The sequence below is a fragment of the Rutilus rutilus genome, assembly GCF_951802725.1.
Source record: "Rutilus rutilus genome assembly, chromosome: 2".
NCBI classification, from domain to species: Eukaryota; Metazoa; Chordata; class Actinopteri; order Cypriniformes; family Leuciscidae; genus Rutilus; species Rutilus rutilus.
The window spans coordinates 45,909,693-45,934,356 of NC_140210.1; the positions used below are offsets into that span (position 1 = coordinate 45,909,693).

Consider the following 24,664-nt stretch of genomic DNA (forward strand, 5'->3'; position numbering starts at 1 on the left):
ACGATATAAATACTGTTCGTTTTCTCACACAAACCGCTCGTTTCGTGTCTCAGGCCATCAATGTGTACTTACGATGGGGAATTGTTTAATTTGGACGATGGGGAATTGTTTTAATTTGGACTCTGTGCATGCTCTTTGAGACAGTGACCATAGACCTGCATTATATGACTGACAGACAAGAACGGTTTGACCTAAAAATATCCAAATTTAATCTACTGCGGAAAAAAAGACACCTACATCTTGGATGCCCTTGAGGTAAGCTAAAACATACCAAAATTTAATTTCAAATTGAACTATCCCTTTAACATAATGAGCTATATATGATGTGACCAAAAGTTATCGAGGTCATGGCCATATATCGAGTGATAGAGTATTTATCACGATAGGCCTACACGCAATGAGAAGCAGGACACTAGCTGCGTTTAAGTCCATTTTTTATACCCTTCTCTCACTCTTCTACTCATTCACTTCGATGTACGCCGTTGCTTATGTTGCACTAGCGCCAACTACTGGCGGAACCCTTGAAATGTGTCTAAATGGAACAAACTAAGCCCTTGATCACTAGGAATCCAACATGGAGTTGATTTATTATTTACAGATCTTTTCCTCATAAATTGGTTTACACACCATTCTATAGGCCTGTATGTATGTCTGGGCTGTTGATTTTTTTGTATAAACACATATTTAATATTCTTATTTAATATACAATATATATATAAAAAAAAAAAAAAAAACACCGAAAAAGATAACAATGTAATAACCTATAACTGAAAAAACTGTCAGCATAAGGTAGCTATAGGGCTCGCTTTCACATACAGGCTTAGACAGGCCTGTTTCACATTGCTATATATTAAATCACAAATATGTTCAGATTTGTTGTGATTTATTGCATTATGCAATGTGGAGAGACAAACGAAGCAAAGCACTAATGTTCTAGTCAAATATATGCCCTTTTAGTTGTTTTTTTTTGCACTTTAGAGACACTCTCCTGTTACTCGCAGACTCTGACAGAATAACAGCTACTTCCTCTGTTTCTAAGTTCATTACCCTTGAATACAGAAATTGGTTTCGTAGTTTCTAGTTTCTAGTGAGAATGGTCCGAATTTGTTGAAAAGCTGATTCCAGATCAGTATTTTAAGTTGGAGCATAAATGTTGATATAACTGTTTACATGCACTTTAAAAGTTTGATTTCAGTCAAACCAAAGGAATAATTTATCTTAAAAATTTTGATGGCAGTTCAGTTTAAAAGACCTAGCTGATGTGATCTGTTTAGCACGTATAGTACTAAATATGTTCACGTTGGTTGGACTAGAGTTGGACTAGTGCACTTGCTCCAAAAGACAAAGGTGATTTGCAATGAGTTTAAACTGTGCATGTAATAGTACTTATTGTGCAAATTATATTTGACTGTACTGTAGAACGAAAGTCAAAATATGAAACAATAACTGACCTGACAAAAAGATCCACATCCACAGCACATTAAAGCTCTTCATTTTCCTCAGTACTCTGGAGCATCCAGGCTATTTAGTACTTTGAAGTGTCGCTGACTCTATATTCATCATGACTCAAATACTGCCTCCTAAAATGTCAGAGATGCTTTAAATAGAGAAATGTCTTCCTCTTGTTTTCTCACTTCATGTGTATATGTTAACCATTTTACACACAGGTACAGTATGTCCTGGTGCTTGCTTTTGTCATTTAAAGAGTTTTTGGATATTGGGAATGCCTGAAGAGCATGCATGAGTACATACTAAGCCTTACTGTTGGAATAAGACACAGAGACATTCGACAGTCCGACAATCCAAAGGTATATTTTATTACACAATGACAAAACCACGTTCAGACACGAAACCTCAACTTTTTACAGCAAACACACATTTAACAGTCTATGATACTGAAATGAGCATGTTAAAGTGTAGCTTTTGGAAAATGCACATTATCATAGGTTACTTTGTCTTCTGACCCTATAACTGTATGTGGTCCGCTATCTTTATGAAGTATACTAATGGTTGCATATGAAACTGAGTCTGCCCTATCAGAACTGGGGTTTGGAGTTTGTTTGCAGCTGGTCTCCGGTGAGATGGTGATGGTCGAGTACAGGGGAGGGTCTTGGATTTGATTGGCTGCAGGACTTTGATTGACAGTAGAATAAATGGTGATGTTTGCAACCTCCTCATAATCAACAGCAGTCTGTGTATTCAGTGATGGTTTATTATACTGTGAATAAAGAAACAAACTTACTACTTTTTTGTATTACAGATATGAGAATATTGGGGCATTTCATTGTACATTAATTTAATACATTAACTTAAACACTGTCAAATGACACTATGAGTGATTTTTTTTTAACTATATTTAAATATTTATTGTTAAGTCAGTACACCACAGTATATATCAGTAAATAAACATGATACACAAATGTCCACTAGAGGGCAGTATCTGTATGTTCCCTTATTACCTTGAGATCATACTGTGTTCCATTCAATTTGGAATTTATTGTATTGTGCAATATTATTGAACGATACTTGAAGTAGGTTTTCCAACTTGGAAAGTAGTGAAAATCCAACTCTTTTTAGCCAGATGTGTGAATCACTTGAACATGACAGAACAAGGAGTCATGCAAGGAGTTCATTTTAAACACTGTTGGTAAACATTCACTTTTATTCAAATGAAATGCAAAAATGAATCAACACTTCCACATTGCATGATGATAAACTTGTTTGCAAGGATGGGTTTGCTAGCATTACATAGAATTGTAACTATTTGGTAGCTGAAAGACTGAAAAAGCTGATGGTTGCGCTGCCATTTAGTTTTCTCGAGCTGTATTTCGTCTTCTGAGCTTTGTGCAATGGAATGCCTTTACGGTGTAAAGGAGTTTGGAGATATCAAGTAATATCCCACATTCGAGTTTGGATAAAACACACATTAATTTCAAAATGTGATAGTTTCTTAGTTCAGTATGGTTTTCAAAGAATCATATAAGCAAAAAAAAAAAAAAAAAAAAAAAATACCCACACTATTGTAATACACATAAAAGCTATAAAAAAAATAGGTTTCTGTCTTACCTCTGTGGGACATGTGGTGCCTTGGATTTCAGCATCAACTTAAGTTGGAAACAGGGACACACTTTAGTAGATAGATTATAGGCTAGATTATGTTTAAAAAATGCAGTGTATTTGTACTTACCATTAGAACTGTGTGACTTTCTCATGTGCATTTTCCATATACAGAGAACCACCACAGATATAAACCCCATCACAGACAGGGTGACGACTGTGAACATCAGAGAACCTAAAACACACAGAGACAGCCTGTGTATGCTGAGCCAGACGTGTCCAGTCCTGGGTGAACGTGATTTCACCAATACTACATGTTCCTGGACCAACATCTTTGTTGATCCTGGAACAACTTTCCAATCAACCAGTCAGATTTGAGGGACAAGTTTACAGTTTATGTCAAGTTAAAGGCCATTGCACACTGAGTCCGAAATTCGCATACGAAATTTTCGCACGTAAAAAAAAAAATTCGACCTCATGTTATGTCAATCACGCTTGCACACTGTCTACGAAACTTTCGTCCGTAATAAAAAAATTCAGATCGGGTTCGATTTTCTGCGTTTTTCGCATCCACAGCCAGTATTTTGAGAGGTTTTTTGACAATTCAGAGCCACCGTACAAGCGAACGACAAAATCCAGAATGACGTCTGACAAGTTGATACACTTCGTCTCGCAGCACAAGTACTGTATGAAAAACTAAATGCGGATTACAAAGACACTGAATAAAATATAACCTGTATACAGCTGTTCTGTCTGCCCAGCGCTTCTGCCGGCCGCGTGTGTGTGTGTGTCCGTCCATAGACATGCCAGTCTCTGTTCAGGATCAATTGGTTCACGGAAATTGGTGGTCTTCTTTTTAATATGTGGCTCCAGTATCGCTAGCAAAGCATCAAACTGTTCCACTGACATTCTGAGGTAAATTTTGAATCGCTCGGGATAATTTCGCAACTCCTTGATAAGGAGGTGAAACTCTCCTTCCTCTCGCCGCAATCTCAGGATTGGATGGACCCAATATTTCCTCTTTCTTTTTCTCTTTTTAAGAAGAAAGAGGGCAAGAAAATCATCCTCACTGCTTGACGAATCCATTTAGTATTTTTTGCGTTTTTTTCCGCAAAGGTTTAATAAATACGCATCAGACTCAGTGTGCAAGGTTTCTGTGCGTGACGAATTTTAAGGCTGACGAACACGAAAAAACGCATACGAAAATTTCGGACTCAGTGTGCAATGGCCTTTAGGCTTAGAAACAGGGTGAGGTGCTTCACCATCAGTGTTATTCACCTATCATTTCCCTCGGATTTTAGGGAAAAGTTATGGGTAGGGTTAGGTTTAGGGATAGGGATAGGCTAAAGACTACATTTTGGGACAGGAATGTTATTCCAGGATCAACAAAATATGTTGATCCAGGAACATGTCTTACTTGGCAAAATCACGTTGACCCCAATCCTGCTCCTGGAGGGCCATTGTACTGCAGGGTTTAGCTCCAACCCCAATTAAACACACCTGAAACAGCTAATCAGGGTCTTATGCTGTGTTCTTGATTTTTCCCATCTCCTACTTCAAAATAACGCTCTCGGCTGAAATAACATTCTCTGATTGACTCGTATTGCTCCTGTTTTCTAGAGCAGTGGTTCCCAAACCTGTCCTGAAGGCACCCCAACACTGCACATTTTCTTTGTCTCCCTAATCAAACACACCTGATTCAACTCATCAGCTCATTAACCCATGTGATAATGAGCTGATGAGTTGAATCAGGTGTGTTTGATTATGGAGACAAAGAAAACGTGCAGTGTTGGGGTGCCTTCAGGACAGGTTTGGGAACCACTGCTCTAGAGCGCCCTCTGTTGCTATGGCTGAAAGGATAACAGTATAGTGAGACTGGAGAGATCGCTCAAACTTCCTCAGATCACATAATTTCACAGAAAAGAAGAATATGCTATAGAAATTCTCATTCTCTCTAAAGAAATGTGATATAAACATATCATATTTGATCATATTTTTCTAATCGTGTAGTCCTTCACATGAAAATCAGTCTACAGCAGGGGTGCCCAATCCTGCTCCTGCCGATCGACTGTCCTGCACAGTTCATCTCCAACCCTAATCAAACACACCTGCCTTTAATTTTCAAGTGATCCTGAAGACCTTAATTGGTTGCTTCAGGTGTGTTTGATTAGGGTTGGAGATGAACTGTGCAGGACAGTCGATCGGCAGGAGCAGGATTGGGCACCCCTGGTCTACATGCTTTCATAGACAACCTAGTAAGTCTGGGAAGGTCCCGTTTTTTTAAGTTTTGTTACAAGCTGTTCACACAAACATAAAATGCTCTTGTTGACATCATGTGGTCAACATGTGAACAAGACAATACAACTCGGATATCCCTACATCGTCCCGACTCGAACACGGCATGACTACCAATATTAGACACTTCCAGGCAGGTGTGTTGAGGCAAGTTGCAGCTAAACTCTGCAGGATAGTGGCCAATCAGGAGCAGGAATAAACACTTCTGCTGTAAGCCACGTGATTGTCAAAACCAAACCTGTGTATATGGTTTTGTGTGTTAAATTAAATGCTGTGTGTATGCTGGACGAAAGGGGCATACATGATTGTCTTGTCAGGCACATTGTATACTAGTAAATAAGAGAAAGACTCACCAGATTGTGTGCTTTCATAAACTGCTGGTGTAGATGAAACAACAGGACTTTGAAATTCTTTAAATATAAAAGAGGAACAACATCATCCCCTAATCTGTTCAGACACATAGATAAATACTCATCGTGATTAGCTCAGCGTTACCTGTTGTTGAAGTTGTGTTGGTTATGATGTCATCAGGTGATTGAGATGTTGGGAATGAACTTATTGTTATGGTGGATTGAGAATCCAAACTTTCCTCTGGTTTAGGAGATATTTGTGAAAGTGTGTAATAGTTATTATAGTTATTAATAGTTATTTTACACTTCAGTAAATCTACACCAAATACAATACATCATTCTAACCTTTGGATACTTTCAGATGGACTTCCTGATATGTGTCTAGTCCAACTCTATCCACTCCACACCAGTAAATCCCAGAGTCGGACTCCTGTAGATCAGTGATGGTCACGGTGAACGTTCCTGTCCCAGAATCCTCCAGTGTGTATCTCCCTTCAGGTGACCGGTCAGACTGAACTAAAATATCTCTTCTGTCTTTACATGGATCTCTGCAGAAATACTTGATGTTGGTTGAAGCCCATTCATGAGAACAAGAAATGATGATGTGTTTCCCACTGTATCCATGTAACTCAGTTCCATCTGTTGCTGAAATTCCTGCTGAAAAAAAAAAAAACACATAACATGTATCATACACAAGGGAGATGTCATTCTCACTTTTATGCCTGATATTTTAATATTTAATTATTTTGATGAAGATCAGTGCATATAACATGGTGGCATATGAGTGCTGTTGTAGGGACACAATATAGAGATAGAAAATAATTAAACTGATCTTTGATAAAACTGTCACATTTGATAGTTTTGGGTACAAGTAGTGTTTTTTGTCTACTCGTTGACTTTCTAGCTTTGCACTAGCATCTATCATTAAACAAAATAATGTGTATTCATTTTTTACACACAAGCAATTTGATTTTTGAGTTCATTATAAAACATATGCAGTGGAATCAATGAAATGTGACCATGAAATATGAACAAAATTGACCATATCACATTTGATGTGACGGATTGCACCATGTTACAGTGTGACTTTCTGGGGATATATTGCCCCTAAATTGCTTAGAAATGTTACTTCTGACTGGCACACTATGAGCTCTGATTGTTATTGTCTCATTAGCATTTCTTTTTTAGAGTGCAACGTTTTCACCGTACCCTCATTATACACGACTATTCACTTGCATTGTTCACTATTCACTTGCATTGTTCTGAGACATTATGGCAACAGATTTCAAACAGTATTATTAAAATACAGTTTTTAAAATTATTATAATAATTTTTGTATAATTTTTTGCTTATAAGTGAATAACTCAAATTATTTAATTGAAGTAAACAATATTATATGTTCACTGGAATTATATGAATACTTATGAACGATATGGTAACTCTTTACAATATGGTTCCATTAGTTAATGCTTGTTAATGCAATACATTTGTTACAGTATAGCCATGGCCACAAGTTTTACATTTATAAATGTATAAATTCCTATCATTTTGTGTTGCGCAAAATTTTCTGCTTCAGTTGTTGTGGTGTTGATACACATTGTTTCTAGATTATTGTGCAGTGTGAACAGATGCATTTTAAATAAGTGCAAAAAAGCTTCATTGGACAAAAAAAAATTACTCTATCAGCCATCCAAATGCAGCCAAATGCACAAAATTACCCGGTAAAATCATTTTACTAATCTTATCATCAACACATAATAGTTAGGGAAAGTTAGGAATTTTTTTTGCCAATCTGCAAAAAAAATTCTTACCAATAGCTTTTTTTACCATGTGTTCCTATAGGTGTCTAGTAACACCTCCCAATTTATCCATGGCCAAATCCTCGGGGAAACGCCTGGAGAGGCAATCAAAGTTGGGGTGGCCAGACGGCCTGGGTAAAAATAATGAAAAATTTTTTTTTTATATATATTACATTTTGAGATGACTAACTAGGGGTTTTTAGGGGTACCGAATCTATCCCAGCCATTAGTTTTGAGTAAAAATGACTCCAAGTCCATACAAAAACCACATAAAAATGGTTTTATTGAACAATTACAAAACAAAACAAACAAAACTTACTAAATCGGTTTAAGGCCAGACACTACAGGTGAATAGAGTCAAATTTTTAACTAGCAGCTAACACCATGAAACTTTCACAGTTGATTTTGACACAAAATATTGATCTAAAAAGGAGTTTATTGATTTAAAAAACGATTGTATTGCTTCCGCTAAAGAAAATAGTCCGTTCCGTCTCTACGGTTCGAATCCTGCATCCATAGAAACGCTCTGTTTGATTATTGATTGGTTTATGTTAAAACTATGTAATCCAAATGCAAGGGAATTTGTTATGCAATTAAAATACATAAATCTTATTTTTAGACCAAATTTTTTTTTTGAGTGTAGGAGCCATGTTTTTCTTTAAGTTTTTCCCCCAACCACTGGAGGGTGGTGTTTTCATTGTTTGGGTGTTCTGCCTGTGGCCTGGGGTTATTTAAGGTCAACTGTTTGTCACTCAGGTGTGGATGATTGAGGAGGCGAACAGTTTTTTACTGTGTTCAAATGACAGGCGTTTGTCTAAAAGGTCTAAAACTTTTAACAATGAGAGTGTGATCATGAGCCTTATTGAATTCACGTAAGAAAGTAAGCTATCAGTCATCAACCGGTAGCATTTAGTGGTACTTAGTAGCTACAATATTGATCATTCATATATAGGAAATATATTTTTGTTCTGTAAGGGTACCCACTAAGCAAAATGATGTCCGAAAGACGTCTTTTCAATGTCTTTGTTACAAAAATCGGACGTTGAAATGACGTCCACTGAGGAGCCAGAATGAAAGTTTTTATGACGTCTTTTTTTGACGTGTTCTGGACGTCCGATATAGACGTTCATCGAACCTTCGTACAAGTTTAAAACTAGTTCAGATGTGGCCATTGTGGGCATATTTCAACATCATTTATGGTCTCATTTAGACATAATTACTTTGACTATTGCTGTCAGATGATCTTAGTGAGAATTAACAGAGGTTTAGATGTTGATATTTGTTTAATTTGAAGTGTCACCATTGTGGTGATCAGTGTTTGCTTTAGTTGGGCTCTTGGTCCCCTTTCTTTTTACTTTAACTTTTATTTGTCTGCTGTAACAGTGTGTTTGTGTAATACAATTGTTGTGGCAGAGAAAGCATATAAAAAGTTTGAGGTGTTTCAGCTCAATGTTGATGATGACATAATCATCACAAAATGGGCATCTAATGTTGTGTTTAAAGTTGTGTGTTTATATTTGGCATTCATAACCACCAACCTTGTGGATCTGCATTATTGGTGCCAAAAGCATTAAAATGATCACTTATTTGATCCATTCACCCATTTACACATGTTGGACTACTGAAATTCTACTTGCACACAGACATCAAGAATCAGCATATGAATCTCAACAATGGTGACATGCTTCATGGTGCAATGCATTCTGGGAGCCATGGATAAGTTTCGTATGATGCACTCAGAATGCATTGCAGCATGAAGCATGTCACCATTGTTGAGATTCATATGCTGATTCTTGATGTCTGTGTGCAAGTAGAACTTTCAGTAGTCCAACATGTGTAAATGGGGTTTTAAAAATCTTTTGATGTTCTGATTAAATTCTATTATTTTTTTGCTGTAGAATCACAACAATAAACAAAATGAATAACATACTACCCATATAAACCTCACACATAATCAATGAGCTAAGCCACTATATGATGATTATACTCTTATCATCAATCAGCTTACAGCATCTGATTATATTTTCTTTTGCTGTTCTCGCCATAACAAACAGACACAGCTGCCTGAGAAAAACTAATGTTAAAAAGTCAAGAGCCTGACTAAAGCACACACTGATCGCCACAGTGGTAACATCAAATCAAACTATTACTTTCAAATAAGTAATCAACATCTAAACCTCTTCTTAATTATTTTCTGTAGATGTCTGACATAAATAAAGTCAGTCTGGTTAGTAATAAGTGAAGCTGGTAATGCTGTTTGTGGAGTTGTTTAATCAGATCTTGAGAGATGTAATGTATTTTATCTTCAGTTGATTTCATCCAAGGTTGTGGCTGGAAGTAGTTCTTGTGTTTCTCTTTCCTTCAGTGATTATGCTTGTTAACAGCAGGTGTTCGTCAATAATGCACAATCATTATTCAATCACTTAATTATCTCATTACCTCCAACACTGATTCAGTGTTACATTAAACAGCCTGTACTGTGCACACTAAGCAGTGTTCATTTCATCTGGGCAAACCCATGTGGGGCCTACATGGAAACCGAGGACAAAACTGGCTGGGTCCCAGTTAGATAGCCCAGGTCAAACCCATTTGGGCCCCACATGGCTGTGCTGGCTGGGTAGACTTTTAGCCTAAATTCAGTTGCTATTTATTTTTAGATATAATAATAATAATAATCAACACTCAAGTAACAAATTGTATGGAAACATGTAAACTGCACATAAGGCAGTTTTTACATTAACATTTTTACTAATTTATTATTGAAATATAATCATTTACACAGTTGCTGTCATTTTCATGAAAGATATTTTAAACATGCATTAAATAATCAAGATGTCATTAACAGGTTAAGTAAAATATAATATATAGGCTAATATAGTGCATTTATTTAGAGAAAGAGTTCATTTCCTTAGCAAACCAACAAGCTGTGGACACTGAATGACTTGCCTGAGGTAAATAAAGCTATGTGAAAAACTAAGCGTTTTATTGACGTATTTCCGCTGTTGAAACACTGACTGAGCGATTACACGAGTTATGATGCCTTTCAGTAAGTATACTGTATCTTTCAACATACCTTCAGGTGTCCATTCATGTTTATTCTGTAACTGAGGAAGAGAATCGCGTTTACTCGCGCTCGATCCGCGCTGCCGCTTTAAATGAGGAGCCTAGTAGCCTACAGTGATCTGTCACGCCACATCAAAGAGCGCCAAAATGACATTTAATGTTTGAATTTCGTGATCAAATAGACAGAATTTGAAAGATTACACCTTGCTTATTATCGAATAACTAAACATAAGCTTATTGCGATTAAATGTGGTTAATGGTGGTTAGGCAACGCTGTATTCGTTGTGTACACATAAGACATGAGGTCCAATGCGCCGACAGCAGGGGGCGGGGCGGGCGTGTTCGGTACGCCATGAGAGAATCGCGATTCGTATCGTGGGTGGTGTATCGCGGTTTTTCGGTTCGGTTCGAATATCGTTACACCCCTATTGTTAACATTAGTGTCATTGTTCTGTCACTTCTGTCTAGTTTATTTCTTGGTTTTGTGACAGAGCTCTGACACTCCTGTTTTGTATTGTCTTTGTCACTTGTCTGCAGTGGCGGATACAGAACGTCATTAATAGGTGGGCCTGGTGAATATACGGAGGGGCCTCGGTTTTTTAAGCTTATACACACCTGATTCCCGGGCTCCGTATTAGAGCAGTGCAGAGATCGTTTCCGCACCGGGTCTATTTCTTCTGTGCTGCACGCGCTTAATTAAAGTGACAGCGCATGGTTCGTGGTCAAAATGAACACAGATTGACATGAAAATATAATAATCTCACCATAAATGCGTTTAATTTAATTATACTCTTTTTCACAGTCATCTTTTTTAGGCTACTTTAAGACCAGGGTAAAGCAAGGAAAACTACAATTTACCTCAACAAGGCGACATAATGAACAACCTCGTCTCATTCGTGGAGGTGAAAAAGCAAGTTATTTGTGACATGCAAGATTTATTGTTTTAAAACTTAAATGCAAAAGAAAAGGCATGAGGGTTGGCTGTTTTTGTCAATTTTAAGTTTTAATTTAAAATCTTTGCGATTTTAATATAGGCTAGCTAGCTAAGTACTACTACATGGTTAAATATTTTACCACTTGCTTGAGCAACTTAATATATCTATAGAAGTAGCACTGAATAATACGTTGTTTAAATTGTGTTAAAAAACGTTTATTAAAGAGTGTATGCGTACAAAGAGAATCGCAATGCGGACAAAACTTTTTTTAAATAGGCTATAAATTGCTGTATAACCTCTGGATTTGAACAGTGGTGGAGTAAGTAGCCTATCTCAGTATACTTAAGTAAAAGTACAAATAACCAGAGACATATTTACTTCAGTAAAAGTAGAAGTACCACAATGAAAACCCTACTTAAGTAAAAAGTACCTGATTTTAAATGTAGGCTACTTTAAGTATTAAAAGTAAAAGTACTTGCATTAGATTAGCCTACAATTTATTATCTTAATGTCTATATTCTAATAATTAGGGCTGTAACAATTTGAAACCGAAATCGCGACACACACCCAATTTGAACTTAACATTAGCCTATACAATACCTACACCACAAATCTAGTTGAGGATAAATTCTTTAAAATTGGGCAATCCCAGCATTATGGACGTGAGATTTGCAGTAAAAACTTGAAATATAAATCCTCAGAAAAAGCATTTAATACATATTAAAACTGTTTATATATCCATACTCCCTTAATAAAGGAGTCCAGACATTAGAAAAATATCAGTCCACAAACACATGCGTTTTATATTTATGAAATAGGCTACACATGCCATAACGGTCGTGACACACACAAAAAAGTAATAAGTAATACTACAAACCGGATGAAGAAGGGTTGGCTCTCCACAGAACATAAAATATTAATTTTATTTTTCGTGTTCGCATTTATGAGAAAATAAGCCACTAACGTTAAGTGTCTCACGATCCTCCTCCTCCTCAGGTATGACATGGTCCAGAAGTATATCATCATCTAGACGTGTCTTTTTTTTTTAAGTGTGTCAATGATAGCTGTTTAGCCATAGCTCAGTTAGGTTGCCGCGGTGACGGAAAACTTTTGGTCCGAAACGCGCCCGCGGTGTTGCGTGATAGCATCACTGGACTGACACGTGATATGTCGACATAATATTTTTATTTTGTAGCTATTTTTCTACGTATCTACTGTACATAAATGTCCTGATTGTCCTCAGGAGACTATTAAAATGAAATTACTTATTAATTCATTATTATTAAAATTAAAAATTGTAATTGTTTTTATTAATCTGATTGGGTGGGCCACCGATCAATCTGGGTGGGCACGTGCCCACCCAGGCCCACCCATAAATCCGCGCCTGCTTGTCTGTGTGCCTTGTTTCATGTGCGGGACGTGGTTGTAACAACTGAGACCAAATCAGACACATTTTTTTTGGCATATGTACCATAAAAATCTTCACACTCCACTCTGGAATCCCATCTTCCCCCAAGAAGGTCTTCTAGTTGTCATGACCACGATCAGATAAGGTTTTATGGGTGTTCAAATGTGGCCAAATGCAAGAGAGAGACAGAGACGATCTGCAAAACAGACTCTCCTGCATTCATTTAGTCATGAATTGACTAACATGAAATTAACATGCCTTCCAGAACATTTTGAGAATGATTTACTGTTGTGTCTTTTAATAATTCTGTTGATGATCTCTTTGATACTATGTAGTTATTACAGGACCAACTGTCAATGTAACCCCACTTATACCATGTTTGTTCTCGATAAATTGGTACTTTGAAGATCGAAATGATTGTGTACATGATATGCCAATAGTAGGGATCGACCGATATGGATTTTTTAGTGCCGATGCCGATACCGATATTTTTTCATCAGCCTTAGCCGATAACCGATACAGGCTGCCGATTTTTTTGGGCCGATATTTGGAGCTGATACTGCTTTTGCTCACTCAGTTTACATCATAAAAATGACACATATATAATATATAATGATAACAACTGTTACAAGTCTCAATTAAGAAAGGAACATTTATTGAACTAAAAAAAAAAACAATATTTGACAAATATTAAAAAACGTGAGGTAGAACAAGTAAAAAAAAAAGTTCAGTGCTGAAAATACTGAAAAAAAAAATAAAAAAAAAAAAAATATATATATATATATATATTTTTTTTTTTTGGCCTGTCAGTAGCACAGATAACACATGACAGTACATATGTGTAGCTATGCTATCATCATTCACTGCCTATTTTTCTTTCTTTCTTTCTTTTTTTATTTTTTATTAATTAATTAATTTAATGTAGTTTTATATACCCTTTTATTTAATCATACTATGACAGACAAGACCAAAAAAAATAAAAAATAAAAAAAAAAATATTTAAGCATAATAAATAAAATAATTTGACTGGAACATGTTATTCTGTGTAGTTGTCTGATATATGTAATCGTGATCTCCATTTTAAACAAAACAAAAACGATTTTAAACCAAATAGATTCTAAGTTTATTATGAATTAGGGATCGCGTCTAAAACGTGTGGAAAGCACGGCCGCGCCGCTTCTACAAGCGCTTGCGTCTGTTGTTGCTATGCAACCATGAACTGCTCTCTCCATGATGACGAGGAAGTAAGGATTCATTTATTTCTAGCCCTTTACGACTACATATATTTATGGAGATGAGAAATAAAAACCCGCCCTGTCCAGCTATGATCCGCTTGCGGCATTCTGAAAAGTTTAGATGTTTTCATCTCACCAAGGCATAGGAGCTCCTGGACAAACGAGCGCGCTGCATCACATGCGTGTCGCAACCGCGTCGCTTCTTTTATGAGCACACGTCCAAACCTCAGCCAGGTGGTCGCTGAATAAAACTCCCACAAATATCACGGAATCACCAAACAACGTCGGCATTATTTAATCCTATGACCAGTGTTTGTAACAGCTGCCGTATGCATATGGATAGCCTCAAACTTAGCTATTTGCAGCTCCCTAAATACAATCACAAGCAGTTTTATACAGTGGGTACGGAAAGTATTCAGACCCCCTTAAATTTTTCACTCTTTGTTATATTGCAGCCATTTGCTAAAATCATTTAAGTTCATTTTTTATTCCTCATTATTGTACACACAGCACCCCATATTGACAGAAAAACACAGAATTGTTGACATTTTTGCACATTTATTAAAAAAGAAAAACTGAAATATCACAGGGTCCTAAGTATTCAGACTCTTTGCTCAGTATTTAGTAGAAGCACCCTTTTGATCTAATACAGCCATGAGTCTTTTTGGGAAAGAAGTTTTTCACACCTGGATTTGGGTATCCTCTGCCATTCCTCCTTGCAGATCCTCTCCAGTTCTGTCAGGTTGGATGGTAAACGTTGGTGGACAGCCATTTTCAGGTCTCTCCAGAGATGCTCAATTGGGTTTAAGTCAGGGCAATGGCTGGGCCATTCAAGAACAGTCACGGAGTTGTTGTGAAGCCACTCCTTCGTTATTTTAGCTGTGTGCTTAGGGTCATTGTCTTGTTGGAAGGTGAACCTTCGGCCCAGTCTGAGGTCCAGAGCACTCTGGAGAAGGTTTTCGTCCAGGATATCCCTGTACTTGGCCTCATTCATCTTTCCCTCGATTGCAACCAGTCGTCCTGTCCCTGCAGCTGAAAAACACCCCCACAGCATGATGCTGCCACCACCATGCTTCACTGTTGAGACTGTATTGGACAGGTGATGAGCAGTGCCTGGTTTTCTCCACACATACCGCTTAGAATTAAGGCCAAAAAGTTCTATCTTGGTCTCATCAGACCAGAGAATCTTCTGGGTTCCCGCGGGGTCTTAAAAGGTCTTAAAATGTCTTAAATTCTGAACTTTAAATTTAAGGCCTTAAAACGTCTTAAAAACAGCCAGATTTTCATCCGCGGTCTTAAAACGTCTTAAAAACAGCCAGATTTCCATCCGCGGTCTTAAATTTCATATAGTCAGGTCACGTGACAGTCTTAAAAAAGATTTTACCCTCGTTCATTTCCAGAAACGCTGGCCGCAGAAAGTTATTACAAAGTAGCAAAAAGGTATCGAAGTCGCTCGCCAAGAGGCAGTTCACATATCGCGTCTTTTTCGCGCTCAAGTTCATTCAAATGTAGGCGCGAGCCGCGAGGAAAGCGCGCTTATAATTGAAGCGACGCGCTCGTTTTTTTCCAGGCGCAGCGACATGAAAAAGACAGGAAGGATGCGGGTGCACCCAAACACTACGGGTGTTTTTCTCTTCTCCGTAAATAAATCTTGTAGCAGAGCTACAGCAAACGTTTTTCGGCGGTGGAAATCCATTAGCCACTAAAACGTTTTTGTTATTGTGGAGAGCGCAGTGCGTGGTTGCATAACAACGACAGACGCCACGGGAAAATCGGACCGAATTTTACTATTTATAATAAAAGATGAGCTAAAGTGCATTGTAAATGTCAGTAATTTATCTTTTTTGACTCATTCTTTTTATAAAAAATTATTTAAAATTATTTTTTTATAAAAACCTTTTTTGTCAACTTTATTTGAACTTGTACATGTTAGTTTAATAACATGTTGCCAGACACTTTTCAAATCTGGCTATCATTTTTAATCATATTATTTTAATGTTTATGTTAGTGCGTATTGATGCTAATTTTATTTGTTATTTGCTGTTTTTCGACATAAAACTTGATGAATTGATTTCATTGTGTAGTATTAGTACTTTTTGAACAGGATTCTGTGATAACAGTGATAATTTTTGGCACTAAAATAATTAAATAAATGTTCATGCCATTTCATCTCTAGTTATGATTAGCTAAAATCAACTAATTATGTGTTTTTTATAGTAGGCCTATAATATGCAAAGTACAATTTTTCTATAAAAAAATTATATCTGATTCTGTTCTTTTCTCTGACACGCGTTGTTGGGTCTGGAAGGTTACTAATGTGATTGCTTTATCTGTAAATTAAGTTAATGCTTTTTCATTGAAATAAAATTAATTCTTTGATTTAAATATTTTTTTGGCAATGCGTCGTGTAGGTCTTAAATTTCAATCTTTATGGTCTTAAAATGTCTTAAAAAGGTCTTAAATTTGACTAACTGAAACCTGCAGGAACCCTGATCTTATTTATCACCATCTTGGAGTCCTTCAGGTGTGCTTTCATGTGTCTTGCACTGAGGAGAGGCTTCCGTCGGGCCACTCTGCCATAAAGCCCCGACTGGTGGATGGCTGCAGTGATGGTTGACTTACTACAACTTTCTCCCATCTCCCGATTGCATCTCTGGAGCTCGGCCACAGTGATCTTTGGGTTCTTCTTTACCTCTCTCACCAAGACTCTTCTCCCCCGATAGCTCAGTTTGGCCGGACAGCCAGCTCTAGGAAGGGTTCTGGTCATCCCAAACGTCTTCCATTTAAGGATTATGGAGGCCACTGTGCTCTTAGGAACCTTAAGTGCAGCAGAATTTTTTTTGTAACCTTGGCCAGATCTGTGCCTTGCCACAATTCTGTCTCTGAGCTCTTCAGGCAGTTCCTTTGAGCTCATGATTCTCATTTGCTCTGACATGCACTGTGAGCTGTAAGGTCTTATATAGACAGGTGTGTGGCTTTCCTAATCAAGTCCAATCAGTATAATCAAACACAGCTGGACTCAAATGAAGGTGTAGAACCATCTCAAGGATGATCAGAAGAAATGGACAGCACCTGAGTTAAATATATGAGTGTCACAGCAAAGGGTCTGAATACTTAGGACCATGTGATATTTCAGTTTTTCTTTTTTAATAAATGTGCAAAAATGTCAACAATTCTGTGTTTTTCTGTCAATGTGGGGTGCTGTGTGTACAATAATGAGGGAAAAAAATTTACTTAAATGATTTTAGCAAATGGCTGCAATATAACAAAGAGTGAAAAATTTAAGGGGGTCTGAATACTTTCCGTACCCACTGTAGATGAGGCATTCGCGTTTTCCATTTGGACCCACAAACTTGCTTAGCTATAGTTGCACGCACATATAGAGCAACGTGTTTCCACTTTCAAAGTGTATTTCAGCTAAGTCAAACAGTTAAAAAGATGCTTTGAAATTTTAAAACTAACCGTTGTCTTGAAGAGGCTTCCAGCACTCTGCTAGTGTGGGAGGGGAAGTGCATGGGCTGCACGTGAACTGCAGCGTCTCCAGCAACACAGAGCTGCCTGCGGACGCCTGTCTGTAAATAATGCCGGGGAAAAACTATCGGCGAACGCAGCAGCCGCGTATCGGCCGATGCCGATACACGTCAAACCCGCAAATATCGGCCCGATTTATCGGCCGACCAATATATCGGTCGATCACTAGCCAATAGCTGTGCTATTTATTATTATGGTATTAGGTATTAGTATTAGGAGAACCCCTTCCCCCCACTGGGGCCCAGGGCCCTGGATCCAACAGGCCTGAGCAATGCCTGCCATGCTTTCATGCTCCAAAAAGGGAGACTGCAAAACGGCAAACCTACCATCACCGCGCCGTCCAACGATCAACTCCTTGCCTTCTCGGCACTTCAGGAGGCCGCACCGTCCAGCGTGCCCTCAGCAGGCCAGGACAGCAGGCTTCGACTTACCACAGCCATGTGCTCGAAGCCACCATGCAAGCTCCGACCCACAACAGCGTCGGAACCACACGATGGCAACTTGCACCATGACTTTTGACCCTCACGAACCCACCAACGGACTCATTTTTCAACCACTTCAAGAATTGTCCACGATTGCAACTGAACATTCAAGTATCAATTTAATGAGGTGCTCTGAAAATGATCAGCTGATGGTTCTTTTCATACTGAAATAGATCTTTTTCATAGTTCTATTTCCTGCTTCCGGTTCCATAACACTCACCACCTTACCTATGTATGTATGGATGAATGTATGTATGTTTGTTTGTTTGTTTAGTTAGTTTAGTCATGTTTGTGATTTAGTTAATAAAACTTGTGCACAATTATGCATTTGGTGTCTGATTCTGTTTGCATACAAAGTCCCTTTTACGATCTTGTTACATGCTCTAAGTGCTGTACATGCTAAGGAATAATTATTTTTCAGTGACCATGAAAGATACATTGTTCTTAGAATAATTTAATAATCAGTCAGTTAGTTGGAACTGATTCATTGATTGTAATATTAAGTTAGCTTACCTCAAAATTAATCTAATTAACTGACCCAAATATTAATAATTAATCATAATTGGTAATTATGGATTATTATTCATATTTCCCCTTTGAGCTAATATTGTTACATGGTGTTTGGATCCCGGCACTTCGGTCTAGTTTTACTTCCATCACACCCAAACCTGACAGTTAGCTAATACAAATACAACTGCTCATCATTAGTTCATGTAAGTTCAGGTCCATGGATTTAAATTCAGTATCAGTTACTTCATCTCATGATGTCTTTTGAGAAATTTACATTTTGATTGATTGTGTCCAGGGCCGGTTCTAGACATTAGGAGGCCCTAGGCAAAATTCATGTTGGAGGCCCCCCACCCCCAATAAAAAAAACACTTGAAACAAATATGATTCTTCACCTTTTTATTTATACAACATTTAATTTTTAATTTAGTATATTTTTACTTACACAGTACACAAGTTTGGACACATTACTATTTTTAATGTTTTTGAAAGAAGTCTCTTATGCTCATCAAGCCTGGATTTATTTAATTAAAATAATGGTTTTCTATTTTACTATATTTTAAAATATATTTATGTGATGCAAAGCTGAATTTAGTGTCACGTGATCCTTCAGAAAACTTTATAATATTCTGATTTATTATCAAATGTTAGAAATGGTACTTAATATTTATTTTATAACCTGTGATAGTTTTTTCAGGATTTTTTGATTATTAAAAAGTTATTTTAAAAAAGTCTTCACTATCACTTTTTATATATTTAACACATCCTTGCTGAATATTCCTGTTTTTTTTCTGTATTTTTTATCAAATAAATGCAGGCTTGTATCATAATAAGAAACTTCTTTCGAAAACCTTACAAATATTAATGGGTCCAGACTTTTTACCGATACTGTATGTAAATATTAATCAAACTTTATCTAAGGTAATCTCTTTTTTGTTTAATGAAGATGTTATTGTTGTTATTTTGCTGTTTTATTCAATTTATTTACAGTTCCAGAATACCACTTCAGTAGATGAACCATAAGTGCTTTTATCATTTTTTTCATAGCTGCGGTATGGGCAGGATTTTTCCCTCCCATTTAATAAATACTGACTGCAGATATTGTCATATTATTAATATCAGTAATATGATATTATGTATTGCGTTGTTACCTTAAATATCCACAAATCAAGTGGAAGAGAAAGACACGATCGCTACTGAGCAGAAAAAAAAAATCTAATCTGATATTATTGGCGGAAGTAGTTTATGATGTCAGGGTATAATCTAATCATCAGCAGAATGTAGAAGATAGACCCATAACTATGAGATCCTTTATTTGAAACATTTAAAAATGTTGTAGTGTGTTGGCTTTTTAACTTTGAATACAAACGTCTTGTCTTTTACTTTTGTATCTTTTTTACTAGTCAGCTCCCGACGCGATGTTATTGTACGCGCAAATTCAAAGCGTCGCGTCTGGGCACGTTAATGACGCTCGCGCTCATTTAAACTCGTAATAAAGCGGTGAATGATTTTTCCAGAAATGACGCTGATCTGCAGTACGAGTTTATATTTAGAATGCATTGCAATCACTCCAAAATAGACGACAACTCACACACCTGCATTACGAGCTGTGCTTCATTGCGTGCCTATTTAGGCTTTTGCTTCGCAGCACCTGATGGATGCGTTCGTTACACAAACGTTCAGAAGCCGCCGCCGGCACCCGCTTTGAAACGGAAACATTAATTGGTTTTACTGCAGATGAGTGACAATTCAACAATATCCAATGAACAATGAGGCTAGTATTTCTGCCCGTCTTGGTGGACTATATATATAGGGGATGTTACGGTTATGGAGGCCCCTCCTCAAAGCCCGAGGCCATAGGCAATCGCCTGCTCTGCCTAGCTAGCGCCGGCCCTGAAATTTGTGTCAATTGACTATACATGGACACTCATGAAGCATAACAAGGGTATCAGTCCAGCAACTGTTTTTAGTCTAGAAATGAAATACAATGTGACAAAACAACAATGTGGATACAGAGAAAACTCACCTGACAGACAGATCCAGATCCCAAGAACATAGAAGGACTTCATTTTTAAAGTTTAACCCTGTTATATTTCAGCAAGACCTTGTTCAAGTCACTCTTAGCAGCATTGAGGCTCTTCCTGGTGTACCAAGTTTTTATCATTGATGAGGAACTCAAAAAATGCTTGTCTAAATTTACACTTTTTTTTTTTTTTTACTAGCAGAGCACCCCAGTTACAAGCATCTACTTCCTCATTTTTTAAACACTTGTTTGTGTAGACAAAATATGTTCACACAGTTCTGAGCTCTGTTTGTGCTTCCTGACATTATTGTTTGTGAATGAGATTTGACTTGGGCAATCTGATCCAAGATCAGTGTAAAATAGCAAGACGTGCATTGATGTCAGCACATATGTGGACCACAGATGAGTGCTTGCTTGTAAGCGTAAAAATAATGTTAGCTTGGTCTCTTTTTTTCTTTGCTGGTGGCTTTCATAACTACATCATCTAACTGCACATCATTATTTCTCTATTGACAGCCATTCAAAAATATCTGCATTTTGGCTAAATGTTTTGCAAACATTTAGTTGTATTATAGTAGATGTTTTGGAGGCTCATAAAGGTGAAGAATGGACTTATTTACTTCCCTGTCTGTTGCATTTGACATCACAACTTTGGACACAAGGGTGTGTGTTCTTGCAATGCCATGAGCCAGTATGCAGCTCTATAGCCATTAGTCACATGGCATTTAAGTTCTGTGAATGACTGATGATGGCGTGAGCTTTTTATCATTTTGAGAAACTCTAATTTAAATGTGTGTGTGTGTGTGTGGTCTAAACCCTTGAGCATTTTCATACTGATAATAAACATGACTACTTCCTCTATTCCGTTCCCAAGAACACACAGCAAAGTCCCCAGTGTTAAATCAACACTGCTCAGTGTTTATATGAGTCCACACTCAGAGTGTTATAAGTAACACTGAATCAGTGTTAAAGTTAATGAGATAATCAAGTGATTAATTGAGTGATGATTGAGCATTATTGAAGACACCTGATGTTAACAAGCAGAATCACTGACAGATCAAATAATTATCATTATGATGATCAGTGTTTGCTTTAGTTGGGCTCTTCACCCTTACATTTTTAAATTTAAATTTTATTTGGTTACTGTAACAAAGTTACAACAGCCAGATGAACAAAGAGAAACGATTTGATGGTGTTGGTTGTGTTTTAGCATAGTCATTATTTGACTTGAAACACTGAACTCATTGAGAGCATAATTTTTGAGTTAAGTTTACCTTATGGATTATAGCCGCACTTTTCTTGTACTGCATAACTTTTTTAGCATTTCAATGAAATCCAAATGAATTCTTAATAGTTGTTAAATAAAAATAAAAATAAAAAAAAGTTATGTAGGCACACACAGAAATCAGGAATTAGCGTATGAATCTCAGCAATGGTGACAAACAGATCACCTCTGAACATAAGCTCATTATTTACAGTGGTGGAAAGAGTACTAAAAAAATGTCTTTAAGTAAAAGTATTGCTACTTAAGTAATAATTTACTTGAGTACAAGAGGTACTGAAAAATAAAATATGACTCAAGTAAGAGTAAATAAGTAGTTTGCTTAAAAACTACCCGTAACTACGTTACAAAGTATTATTTTTCTATTTTTATCAAAAATGGGGTGATGATAGCGATATGGGGCGCTTAACAATCTCATGCCATATCTGTTTCATTCATACTGGAAACCCAGTACGGATTCATCCCATGCGCACAAAGTCCACAAGTGAGATTCATAGGAGTATTATACTTTTCAGGAAATGCCTCATATATGGATATAATAACATGCAAATAGAGATGTTTTGACTGATGAAACATGAAGACAAACAGATAGCGATAATATATCTTTGTTCATCAAGTTATCTCAGGTATTTTCATAAGAATGATGTATGTCTTTAAAGGGATAGTTCACCCAAAAAGGAAAATTAGCCCATGATTTACTCACCCTCAAGTTAGGTGTATATGCTATTCTTCTTTCAGACAAATACAATCAGAGTTATATTCCAAAATTTCCTGGCTCTTCCAAGCTTTTTAATGGAAAATTTGAAGCCCAAAAAAGTGCATCCATCCATGATAAAAGTGCTCCACTTTACTCCATATTTCAAACTTTATAAACTATAATCACCAGCTTCCAGACGGCCGTACGCATCGATTTGCGGTGGAAGACAAACCCCTGACCCGACGCACAACGTAATATGACGAACGTGGAAGCTCAGAGGTAAGAGCAAAATGAAACCCTAGTCGTGAATTAACCATTTAAAAGAGAAATGTTGGAGGATTTCTATATAATAGAAGAGGAGCTTCAGTTTGTTGCCCAGCCCTATTTGTTTAAAACGCATGAGGCGTCAAAGCTTACGATACTCCTACATCTACGTCAAACATGTGTGATTGGTTACTCTTGTGCATGGCGCAAGTCAATTTGCGTAGTATGCGTACGGTCGTCTGGTAGAAGCTATTTATTTTAGATTATAAAGTTATAAATATGGGTATCTTTCTTACAAAAACCCATGGCTTCGCTTTCGAAGGCCTTTATTAACCCACAGGAGCCATATTGAGTATTTTTTCTTAATCATGAATGGTTGCACTTTTTGGGGTTTTCATTTTTTTCCAGCCATTAACTGCCATTATAAAGCTTGGAAGAGCCAGAATATTTGTTTAATATAACTCTGATTGTATTCGTCTGGAAGAAGAATGTCATGTACACCTGGAAGGACTTGAGGGTGAGTAAATCATGAGCTAATTTTCATTTTTGGGTGAACTAACCCTTTAATGTAATGCTAATCAACATAGCCTGTATGATAGAATATAATAAAATAATATATTCACACTCTGTGTTAAGAAGCAATATGGATTTTGGAGCAAAACATGATATGAAACTCATAAATTGTAAGTTTTGACGGTATGCTAAGCAAACATACTAGCTTTCCCTGTTATCAAGAGCAATAGTTTTTTTTTTACTAATTTTGAAAAGTAAGTTTCATTTGAATCATTTCATAATTGAAAGCACAGAAGGTTAAGTGAGAGGTCCGAAAAAAAAGAGAGAGATTTACAACAGTAGTTAAAATCCAGTAAAAAAATCCAGTAAAATACATATCCAGTAAAAAAAATATAATAAGTGGGGTACTTGTTAAATGAAATGCTCTTTTTTTCGTCCTGGGAAAAATGTGCTGGGAGCCCACTATTGCTTTAGTTACGAACTACACTTTTACCTACATCTTATTGACAGATAAATCATGTGATCTTATTTCACTGTTATTGAGGGTTTTTTTTAGCTTTGAGAACCTACATCAGGGGTGCCCAATCCTGCTCCTGCCAATCGACTGTCCTGCACAGTTCATCTCCAACCCTAATCAAACACACACCTGAAGCAACCAATTAAGGTCTTCAGGATCACTTGAAAATAAAGGCAGATGTGTTTGATTAGGGTTGGAGATGAACTGTGCAGGACAGTCGATCGGCAGGAGCAGGGTTGGTCACCCCTGACCTACATCATTATCTTCTGTGTATCAGAATAATTCCCCGTCATCATGTTCATGATCAGACGTACAGCTGCATCAGTCTCTTTATTTGCACATAGGGCCTATATTTCATTTGAAGAAGATGTGTGCACACAAAGTGCTGGTTCATGTTTAGAGCACTAGAGTATATGAAATATGTCCATAAAAACTTAAAACGTGCTTGCTCCAGTCCGTATATGAACTAATTGTGGTGCTTCCGCGGAGAAACCGCTCTCATGTGTGCGCCGCATGTTTTTTTTTAATTCTCCGCTGTAATGCAATCTCATGCATAATACAGTGCAGTGAATGGATTGAACAAGCTCTTTCTCAGGAATAAATGCAGAGATTAGCTCGAGGGCCAGGTGACATACAGCAAAAACTCCAGTGTAAAATTAACTCTCCAGGGAGTTTATTTGACTCCACACTCAAGAGTGTTAAATTA

The 24,664-nt window shown here is 37.1% G+C and overlaps 1 protein-coding gene across 1 annotated transcript; it reads right to left on the bottom strand.

Annotated features, from left to right (window-relative positions):
- Positions 1-1,787: 1,787 nt before the first annotated feature.
- Positions 1,788-20,975, bottom strand: LOC311286598 (uncharacterized protein). The gene is made up of 7 exons (XM_084402829.1): positions 20,689-20,975; positions 6,048-6,359; positions 5,848-5,943; positions 5,706-5,762; positions 3,188-3,292; positions 3,067-3,104; positions 1,788-2,218 (listed from the first exon to the last, which is right to left on the bottom strand). Exons 1-7 carry the CDS (start codon positions 20,729-20,731, stop codon positions 1,910-1,912), a joined length of 960 nt encoding a protein of 319 aa, XP_084258955.1. The 5' UTR covers positions 20,732-20,975; the 3' UTR covers positions 1,788-1,909.
- Positions 20,976-24,664: the final 3,689 nt, after the last annotated feature.